This window comes from Hippocampus comes, unplaced genomic scaffold, assembly GCF_001891065.2.
Source record: "Hippocampus comes isolate QL1 unplaced genomic scaffold, H_comes_QL1_v1.1 scaffold86, whole genome shotgun sequence".
Taxonomy (NCBI): domain Eukaryota; kingdom Metazoa; phylum Chordata; class Actinopteri; order Syngnathiformes; family Syngnathidae; genus Hippocampus; species Hippocampus comes.
In genome coordinates this window covers 1,449,592-1,460,342 of record NW_017805882.1, presented here as the reverse complement: position 1 = coordinate 1,460,342, position 10,751 = coordinate 1,449,592, and the positions used below count along the sequence as shown (strand labels likewise).

Below are 10,751 nucleotides of genomic sequence, written 5' to 3'. Positions count from 1 at the left end.
GACCAGACCAGACCAGACAAAATAAGGTAAGATAAGATAAGATCAGATAACATAAGATAAGATAACATTTATTTGTCCCACACTGGGGAAATTTGCAGTCTACAGCAGTAAAATTAGGGGGGAGGTAGAAAAAAAGTGTTGCATTCACAAAATAAATGTTTCAGAAACAGAACTGTACACAGTACAGCATGCAATATAAATATAAGTTGCACATATGCATCTTCTGCATACATAAAGGTGGCTGTGCTATTTACAATGTTTACAGGTTTTCACGCATGTTTATTCAGCAGCCTGGCAGCAGTCGTAAGGAACAAGCGGCGGTATTTCTCCTTCTTGCAGCGCGGGTGTAACAGTCTCTGTTATTGTTGAGAAGAATACCCAGGTACTTATAGGAGGTTACCCTCTCTATCGCTGTACCTTGGATGTTCATCAGTGCAGGTGAGGACTGTTTCCTGCAGAAATCCACTACCCGCTCCTTAGTTTTCCCGGGGTTGATCTGGAGGTGATTCTGCTGGCACCAATCCACGAAGTCCTTCGTCAGTCCCTTGTACTCCCGATCGTCTCCCTCTGTAATGTGGCCTACAATCGCAGAGTCGTCAGAGAACTTCTGAAGGTGGCAGGTTGGAGTGATGTATCTGAAGTCCGAGGTGTAGAGGGTGAACAGGAATGGAGCCAGGACAGTCCCCTGTGGCACCCCAGTGCTGCAGAGAAGCCTTTCCGACTCACAGCTTTGTGCCCCTCTCATACACATAAAACAGCTTACTATTCCCTCCAACATCAATATTAACATTGTATTTGATCGGAAATCAAAATAACAACAGAACGCACTCATGAGATCACAGCCAGTGTTTATTTCAACAAATTCGAGAACATAAATTGTTAAAATGTACATGTAGTGCTAAACAGTTTTATGAGACTACCGTACCTGTCATATTTGTCACAGAAAAGCGGACCCTTTCATTTTCAGGCAGTTCTTTATGTTATACCATTTTGAACAGCAGTGAAGGATTTTGTGGTGCAAAAGGTTATCGGTTGACAAAAACAAAAAACACCTTTTGGCTAATGAAATCAATGCTTCAAAAAACAAAAGCCAATTGAAACAAAATTGTATGTTTATAGAACTAACTAAAGCTCAAGATGTCCTTCGTTTTCTTCTATTATAATTGACATGCATGTTTGCACTGAGGATTGAGAGGAAAAAAAATCATCTGTACTGTATTTTTTGTTCATAGAGCATAGTTGACAATAAAGATGACCTTGACCTTTCGTGGATGATTGTAAATGGATTTATTTTGGTGTTGCTGTACTGTACATCCAAACAAGACGGAAAGTTAGTTGAGAATTATACTTTGTAGTTTAGTTTACTTTAAGACTGGCATCGGAAATTGTTCATCAATGGCGGCGACTGGGCACATCATCTCATTTGCTAGTGAGCTTGGGCTGCAAGGAGAGAGGTTTTAAAAATGTACACAGCGCAAGCTGTCACATTGGTTTAGCTCTGTTGCAACGAAAGTAATCTCTTTACACCAAATGCAACCGTTATTCTTGGTCTGAAACTGGAGGGCCGGAGGGATGATGTCGCTGCTCAAGGCTCATTGTCACAAGTGCAATCATTAAAATGGAAGGGAGACCACTCAACTCAACGCAACACAACTGTATTTATGGAGCACTTTCAAACAGCCATCGCTGCATACAAAGTGCTGTACATGGAGCAATTTAACATATACAACAAACAGCAAAGCAAATCGGTAATAAAGACGGTAGAAAGCACCGAACAGCAAAACCAAGAACAAATCTTAAGTCATGCTGAGTCAAATGCCAAAGAATACAAGTGAGTTTTGAGGCAGGTTTTGAAGATGGGCAGCGAGGAGGCTTGCCGAATGTTCAGTGGGAGGTCATTCCAGAGAGAGGGACCAGCAACAGAAAAGGCTCGATCCCCTCTGAGCCTCAGTTTAGTTCTTGGTACTTCTGTCTGGTCCGCAGACCTGAGGCGCCGGGCAGGTGTGTAGGGGCGGATGAGCTCAGAAAGGTAAGGTGGCGCGAGGTCATTCAGAGATTTGAAAACAAATAAGAGGATCTTGAAAATAACTAAAATGTATGGGGAGCCAGTGAAGGGATGCCAGAGTAGCGAGCAGCGGCATTCTGTACCAGCTGGACCTGACAGAAATGCATTTTGCAGCCCAAATGCATGTTTGCAGCCTCCTTTCTCAACACAATTTACTTTACATTGTTTATATAATGCTTAACAATGTAATAGTGATTTGTTCTTCAAAAAAAAATTCAAACCTCACATTCATGTCATTGTAGGTGCAAGCACATTCACTCCAAAAAGCAGTGGGAGTTCGAATCATTTTGGGGGGTTTATAATACTGAAGAACAATGCTGTTAAGGCACCAGATTGGTAACCTGTATTCTTAAGAGTAGTAGTCCTGATAAAATATGAATACCCATCCTTAATCACAACCAATGTTACCAAAATGCAATAATCTTTAATCATGACCAAAACCAAACAATATGGAATGCAATCAGCAAATGCTGGAAAGTTGACATACGTTTCTCAAGTTTGTTTTTTTTTTTGCAAAGTTAGATTGAGCATTTAAAAGATCGGATAGAACCTCAAGTGCGAATTGGGTTTCATGGCCTGCAGTGTGAACATGTCTTCATGTCGACATCATGTGGCACGTTAAGAAGAGGGTAAGGCCAGAGAAAGGCAGGCAAGGGGAGGTTAGCAGTCCAAGAGGTCACAATGGCTGCGTTATAGAGCCACAAATCACAGCACTTAACGCCAGTCCAGTATCAAGGCAAATACTTGGCAGTAAAACACGATACATGGTGTGGGTCGCTTTACAAGAATGAAGCAAAGAATCTTACACAGTACTGCGGAAAGATCGTATCAAAAGAAAAAAGGATATTCAATTCACATGCACGATTCTGCTGGTATCATTTTAAATCAAGTAAAACGATAACACTTCCATCGAGATGCGCATCAAATTAAAATGTAAGTCGTGTAGTGCATTAACAGACAACATAGGGTGTTTCAGTGACAGTGGTCAGGCACGGCGTACGCATTTTCTCGACACGTTCAAACCAACGCTTTTCTAAGAACAACACAATTTTTAAGCATTATAGACACACTGGGCCCAATACTTTGAGCAGCAACCTCCTCCGGGTCACCAAATCTTGCTGTACATTTATTTTTAGAGCCACAACATTGTAATTATTGAGGTTCTTTCATGCTCCTCCTCTGTTCACTTGGATTCTTCAGCTCTCCGACGATTCTCCTCATTCGTCTCCACATTCGGAGGTGCCTCCGACCGCAACTGCTGCTGCGGCCTCATTACCACTGCCGTCCCGGCTTGCTCCTCTTCCAACGCGCCTTTTTTACTGACTGCTTGCCCCTTGGTCTCCTGTGTTTGGTTCTCGGTCTTGTACGCTTGCGCCTGTGTCTCGTACCGTCGCGCCTTCTTCTCCGTCAATTCTTCATAATCCGCTTGCCGAGGTTCGTCGTCCACATACCAGTGAGAGACTGGTGACTCCAGTTTCAGTTCAACCTGGCCTTCTTCCACTTGAGCAGCTTCCTCTTCCCCCGCACCTGCTTGGTTTGCATCGTCTCCGTCTCCCTCAGACCTCTTCCCTAAACCGATGAGATCACGCAGCTCGGGGGACATGTAGTAAGGCCTTCCAGGGGTGCCGTCGTTTCTTTCCAAGTCCTCACCTTTACAGCGAGTGCAGTTAGGTGAAGTGGGTTTGAGGTAAATGGGGGGTAAAATAAATGAAAACATGAAAATGAAAGAAACTAGCAGCTCAGTTTTTGACAAAGAACAGTTCATAAATAGGAAATAGCACAACAGGGCAAGGAGGAATGAAAAATACTCACAGAAGCAGAGGAAGAGTGTGTCAACGCACATGGAGTACACACTGAAGAAGCCATGGGCAATGAAGTAGGATCCAATTATATTTGTCTAATTGAAGGAGGGGAAAAAACCTACATCAAGCACTCAGCACCACGGATAAAAAAAAAATACCACTTCAAAGAGTATTCAAACAAGCTCCATGAGCACTACAATAAGCAGTTCCCTCCGAAAGTACCGTATTAGAAACGCTCGATCGATTCCTTCGTTTTTTGTGGTATACCGAACACATTTAGATGTAAATACCATGAAATGAAAGCTGGACTTCTGAACTTTGGTCTCATATTCATCTTTTGATCATCATCTGAAACCCAAATGTCTTCATTACACAACATTAACAAAGGAATTGACCTTGCCGTTCCAATACTTTTGGAGGAGACTGCACGCGGAAGCTTTTGCTGTACATTCTGGGACTCGTAGCATCAACGACACTTAAAAAAAAAAAAAGATCAGATCTTATTACATTTACTGTATTCTCGATCAGTGATTCTCAACTTGTGGGTCAGGACCCAAAAGCGACAGTTCGTTAAAAAAACGGATTATATTCTTTTTTTGGATCTTTTTTTATTTTTATTTGTTGCTACATTGTAGAGGTGCACCAAATTCTTACATGACACATAATCACGTAGGTGGCAGGAAGAGGAGCTGTGTCATGCTTTCGCCACTCGTTTACTCCCAACACAATGCTGCTCAGCCTCTGGTTAGCAGACGTCAGAGCGGGTGACGTCATAGTGAGCGATATGCTTTTGACGGGACATCAGATTCATCTTAAATGGCTATTGACTCAAATATAATACCGGTACTACAAATGTGTTGTAAGAGGCTATTTTTAGGCACAAGCAGGCCGCGGCTCTCCAAAACAATGATATCCTAGATTGTAGCCATCCTCACAATTATTCCACAAACGAAAAATGTGGAAGCCTCATCAAGATTTTCGTTGAGAGAGATTTTTTTTTTATTTTTATTTTTTATATGTCTCACCATTATTGGCACCCAGTAGTAGTTCAAATTAGGAGGGGAGTACTGAGGAGAATCCGTTCTTCCAGTAAAAAAGAAGAAAGATATGATTCCTGCACAGAAAAAAAATGGACACATGAATTATATAAGATACCTTTGAGAGATGCGAGAGCAATCTTACCAATAACTCCAACAATGAGCAGTTTCCCAAGGAGCAACAGGAAGTCAGTCACTTTGTCCAAGACAGCCACCCTGTGTTGAAAGCAATGCAATGCATAAGAGTAAATTGCCTTGACCCACTGTTGCTCTCAGCGCACATGGGTGCCACATTGGCTCGGATCTTTGGTTCACTGAAGACGACTTTGTCGAAAGGGGTGAATGGGAGTGTGAATGTTTCCATGTGGGGATACGTAAGTGCCTTATTGAAATGTTCGCATATTTTTTCTGCAGTGTTACATGAGTGACGGTGGGAGTACAGTCAAACCTCGGTTTTTGAACGTCTCGGTTCTCGTCCAATTCAGTTTTCGACCAAAAATTTCGAGTTTTTTCTACCTCGGATGACGAACAAATTACTTGAATGCACCATTTGACTCCTTTCGCCTTCCTTACACGAGGAAGTGACGCTTCCTCGGGTAGACGAGGAAGTGACGCTTCCTCGTGTTGCTTTCCATTGCGAGCAGACGTGTTCAGTCAACATTTTTATTTTAAAAAGAGCGTGGTTTCGGTTTTCGAACAATTTCGGTTTCGAACAGCCTTCTGGAACGGATTATAGACGAAAACCGAGGTTTGACTGTATATGACATTTCTCATGATTTGGTGGTATGAGTAATGTCAAAACAACATGATATTTGGAAAGGAAGCATTTTGTTTCCAGTGAGAGCAAAAACATATAATGATTTCCAACCTGACAATGTTCCTCAACAGAAGCATGAAGGCATCTTGAGCTGACGTACAGAAACTTTTCCCATAGATGGCAATCTTGACAGACATAATATCATAAGACTTGAATTAGTATGCTAACATTTCTCCACTCCAATGTTATCTGTACTTGTGGAAACTCACCATAATGTAAGCATTTCTGTTGAGGAACTTGATGCATGTCTCCAGACACCAGAAGAAACACTTCATGCACTTCAGCAAAAATTGAGTATACTTGTTTCTGGCACCTGAAGGAGGAGGAAGAATCACTCAGTCAGCACTTTGGTGGGAGTAAGGCATCTATAGTCGATGTACTATCCTCGACGAACTAGGCTTCTAATGAGGCCTGAAATATTTGGTTCATTTTGGAACTTGATGTGAAGTACTGAAGTTGGGTTTTTTTCAGTTGGGGGGGCAAACTGAGAATAATGAGTGCAGTGTGTGAAAGTCGTTAATATTCATATCCATTTGCTTTAAATCGTACCTTGCAGCTTTTGATCAAGGTACTCCAAAAGAACCCTGATGATCTGGATCACCGACAGGATCAATGAGCCAAATGCCACTGAGCCTGTGTGATATCTGGCAGGCAAAGAAAACTTGTCACAAATACGAATCCGCTGTAAGTCATCAACTTCACAAATCCGTCTTCTCACTTGAGAGTTCGTGCCAGAGACGACAAGACAGGGTTGGGGGGCATATCGTCGGGCTTCTTAAAGGCCCAGTAATATGAGGCAAAGGCCCCAGCCAGAGTGACCTGTCCCAAGGCCGTCACAAAGTTGCAACACCAGAAGAAGAGGAAGACGTTGTAAAACTGGAACACGATGAGGTATTTGTGGTACAGGGTGTCCCCACCGTAGTAGGCAAAATTACACTCCGCTTCAGAACACTCTCGCCTCACATCAGATGTGGCGAATGTCTGTGGATAAATGATATGTGAACATGTTTCACGCTAGAAACACAGAAGACGTGATGAGGCGGAGATTGGTTCATCACCTTGGGATCGCATTTGTGAAAACGGTGTGGACAAGTCTCATTGGCTAATACGTGGTACACTTCAGCATTAGATGTAGCGAGATATCTGAATGGCAAAGATATTAAGGTGACAAAAAGAACCCAGTGGACAAAGAAACAGGAGAAATGTCTGCATCCCTGATTACTATCTGAAGTGAAAGGATACACTGCAGTGACCGCCCAGTAAGCTATCACCACTGCCAGGAGGAAAGAAGTCAACAATGGGTAGAATAATGATGATGTCACATGTCCAAGTGCCCTGAAAAGATTTTTTTTCAAGTAAATCATGAAATTCATCATCAAGCTGAGTACAAAAAGCAGGGAGGCAGTGCGAGAAGGATTGTCTGCCTGTGGTCAGGTCTATTTTTGTTTTTTTTTGAAAGAATACCTCAAATGCTAACAGTTGGTATGCTAACATATAGCAAGATGAGTTGATTGAGCAGTTATATCGATAAACTATTAACATTACGACGAATCTTCAGACAGGAACCACAAAATTACTGGACTGAGATCGACACAGCCGCAGCTGCAATCGACAACCAGTTAATCTCGAAACCAGTTAAACCGTAATGCAACATTCAGACCAAAACGGGAAATATCGCAACGCGAGTTTCGTGTGTTGTTCACGAGAGTGACTACACCAGCGTTGACTTGATTGGACAGTAGGAAGTGCTCCTCACCCTCCAACAGACAAAAAAAAAAAAAATTTGAACATCCCTAATCAATCTGGTGAGTGATGGTTATGTTGTTTGCTAAATGGTTACTTTGGTTGACAGTTCCAACAGCTGTAAACAATGCTTTCAAGTCACAACTTCCCAGCTGCTCCTTTTTCATTTTTGTCTCCGTCCCGTTTGGGGAAAGAAACTGGCCGTGTTGTGTACCTCTTGGTCCGACAGACCGCAATGATATTGTCCCGCTATTTCACCAAACGATGTGTTGATGTTTTTATGAGGCCGTGTGTCTGCTTGTTCTCCGCACAAGTGAGACGTATGACATAGCATGTACATACGTTCTCGATGGCTGTGGGTACCGCCAAAAGTTCATTTTGGCCTATCATGGCGAAATAGGCAAAGGAGCAAAGTTTTAGTTTCAAACAACGCGCCTCCCGGCACGTAACCACACTTGATCATAGTGGTGAGAAACTGTAAAGATGACGGAACTGATGGAAATGACATACTGACGAAGGAATAGTGGCCTGAAAGGAGGCTGACCTGCTGGACTCTTTGATGAGGCAGACGGCGATCAAGATCCTCTTCCGAAGGAAGATGAGAGTCACGAGGACGAGGAACTCCACAACGACGAGGGTGATTGCTGTAAAAGTGGAAGGAATTAAAACAGTCTCAATACACTAGCTGGGTGACTTGAGTATAAGTGGCGCATTCTGGAGCGTACTGAATATGAGCCAAGTTTGTCGGATCTCAAGGTAGATCGTGATGTCACTCTGCATTCCCAGATCACGGATGGTCGCATCAGCGGAAGTGTCCCCAATCAGACTTTGATACCGTAGGTAACAATGTAGCGCACCTAAGGACAAACCCAATGTTTAGTCCCTTTTACATTCTTGGTGCTACATAAAAGCAGAACTGTGGTAACTGAGGCACAAATGCTGTTTGGAGTCACATTCTTAAGAGGCAAAAAGGAGATTTACCGTAGGCTATGACTACAATGACCAGGGCAATCATGATCCAGACCATGATGCCTGCCAGGAAGCGTAGCAGAACTATGAAGAACCAGCTGCTAACCGTCGCTACCGTCAGAGCGCTTGAAATGGCAAATATCAAAGTGCACAAATTTGAGGGTCACAGTATACCATATTTGCATTTACAAAATGTAGCCAGAGAAGCTTTTCTTTTTTTTCCTGAGACGGCTACATTTTGATTATTTCATGCATTTCTGTGTCATTCACATGTCCTTACATCACGATATACTGCCAAGACTGAGTGTAATCCTCAAAGATTTTCATGGCCAACTGGCGAGCTTCAAGACGCATGTTGGCCTTCCTGGAAGGAAAGCACAATAATTCAAATGTAATGACATTAAAACCAGTTGCAAAATGTAGCATTAGCACAATAATGACTGGTTGCGGTTTCTTCTGAAGTGATCACACAGAACGCTTGTTAGTGGCGACAAATACATTATTAGCATGCAATACCTTTAAAACCTCAATCAATTCTATTAGCCATGTGGGTAATATTACCAGATTATATGTGACTATTATTGTGAAAAAGACTCACCTGGTCGCATTGTATACTTCGCCGGCGGAAACTTGATCATTGCCAACTTTAACCGAGCTCTCATTGCCCACGACAATTGTGCCATCATCTAACCTTGACAGGGAAGGAATGCAGCGACGTGCAACTACAAAAGGAGCATAAGGACACACTTGTAACATGTGACATCACGATGTTGTTCATGTATTCCGAGGATGAGACACGTTTGACACTCACAGACTTTGCTGGCCAAGATCGCAGTAGGGCAATACGGCCTCTTTGCACTGATAGTCTAAAAAAAAAAAAGAAAAATCCCTCGAGTGAAATTTGACACGATATTTGATACACAGTATCATTTGAGTACAAATATCAAAACCTGTCAATCCTGAGAAAGGCCTATCATAGCAATTACACAATGTCATGAAAACAAACCACACATTGGGCCTAATTCACAAACCGCGCATCTGCACATTTGACACGTGATTTACGTGTCAAATGTGGAGACTTACAATTGTAAGTACGAATATATTCACGTCACGTGAATATATTCGTACTTATATTTGTGCTTACTCTGGAAACAAATTTCGAACCGCCTCAGATCATGTGTACACACAAATGGATCAGCTTTGAGGATTTTTTTTCAACAAAAAATGCACAAACTAAAGTCATTTATGAAAACAAACAAAAAAAAATAGCTGTGCAATAAAGTTTGTGCATGTTATACCTTGAAATTTTCTACACCTGGCTTGCAAAACCTTGTGAAATATTCCCGATCGTTTTCATTTTTCTGGGATTCATGCAACGTGAGATGTTTGTTAGGACAGCGCTTTACACATATCTGGAACAGGAGACGAAAAAAACAGATTGAAAACCATCATGACCATTTTGAAAAAGTCATTTGTCGTGTCGGTGACCTGCGTTGTGGGACACTGGAGCTCAACCAACACCACGGGATTGGCACACGCCAGAATATTGAAGTAAAACAGCAGATGCTTGCCCCTGTATGATATGTAGAGAAGAGCAACATGTATTATTGACTGCACCATTACGTTCCGCTATTACCTGTCCAATGACTCACTCCTGCTCTGTTCCTTTTTGCCCACAGAAGTTCCCTCTGCTGTCAGTGGGATACAGGATTTTCCGGGGGTCACCCTGGGACCAGGCTTAATGGAAAGACAAATAGAATCGTAACAAATTCAAAACTAATTAGGACACACAAAAACAAACCAAGGTTTGACCATTCCAACACATGTGGCTCACTCTCTACCACCCACATTTATAACACAGCACAACAGTGTTGTAAGATCCAAATACAAACCAAGTCCTAGCAATATGAAATGCCTCGTTTGTGAAAAACACTGAGAGATTGATTTAATATGTTTATTAAAGGGTTGGGGGTAGTCCAGTGGTTAGCACGTCGACATCACAGTGTAGAGGTACTGGGTTCAATTCCTACTCTGGCTTTCTTGTGTGGAGTTTGCATGATCTCCCCGGGCCTGTGTGGGTTTTCTCCGGGTACTCCGGTTTCCTCCCACATTCTAAAAACATGCATGACAGGCTGATTGAACACTTCAAATTGTCCCTAGGTGTGAGTGGGAGCGCGGATGGTTGTTTGTCTCTGTGAGCCTCTCCGCCTACTGCCCGAAGATGGCTGGGATAGGTTCCAGCAACTCCACGACCCTTGTGACGGTAAAGGGGTTCAGAAAATGGATGGATGGATGGATTATAGCGGGGGTCCCCAACC

The 10,751-nt window shown here is 42.6% G+C and overlaps 1 protein-coding gene across 1 annotated transcript in view; it reads right to left on the bottom strand.

The window, feature by feature from the left end:
• Positions 1 to 3,147: 3,147 nt before the first annotated feature.
• LOC109527359 (choline transporter-like protein 2) overlaps positions 3,148 to 10,751 on the bottom strand; it is an 11,333-nt gene continuing 3,729 nt past the window's right edge. Inside the window, exons 4-22 of the mRNA XM_019889244.1 lie at positions 10,086 to 10,170; positions 9,922 to 10,006; positions 9,732 to 9,845; positions 9,245 to 9,299; positions 9,032 to 9,155; positions 8,714 to 8,797; positions 8,446 to 8,558; positions 8,190 to 8,321; positions 8,009 to 8,108; positions 6,964 to 7,056; positions 6,780 to 6,864; positions 6,440 to 6,702; positions 6,271 to 6,365; positions 5,931 to 6,034; positions 5,773 to 5,846; positions 5,050 to 5,120; positions 4,893 to 4,981; positions 3,878 to 3,962; positions 3,148 to 3,715 (exon numbers count right to left, since the gene is read on the bottom strand). Coding sequence (XP_019744803.1) covers positions 3,249 to 3,715; positions 3,878 to 3,962; positions 4,893 to 4,981; positions 5,050 to 5,120; positions 5,773 to 5,846; positions 5,931 to 6,034; positions 6,271 to 6,365; positions 6,440 to 6,702; positions 6,780 to 6,864; positions 6,964 to 7,056; positions 8,009 to 8,108; positions 8,190 to 8,321; positions 8,446 to 8,558; positions 8,714 to 8,797; positions 9,032 to 9,155; positions 9,245 to 9,299; positions 9,732 to 9,845; positions 9,922 to 10,006; positions 10,086 to 10,170 — 2,318 coding nt within the window. The 3' untranslated portion in view covers positions 3,148 to 3,248. The remainder of the gene's footprint in view (positions 3,716 to 3,877; positions 3,963 to 4,892; positions 4,982 to 5,049; positions 5,121 to 5,772; positions 5,847 to 5,930; positions 6,035 to 6,270; positions 6,366 to 6,439; positions 6,703 to 6,779; positions 6,865 to 6,963; positions 7,057 to 8,008; positions 8,109 to 8,189; positions 8,322 to 8,445; positions 8,559 to 8,713; positions 8,798 to 9,031; positions 9,156 to 9,244; positions 9,300 to 9,731; positions 9,846 to 9,921; positions 10,007 to 10,085; positions 10,171 to 10,751) is intronic.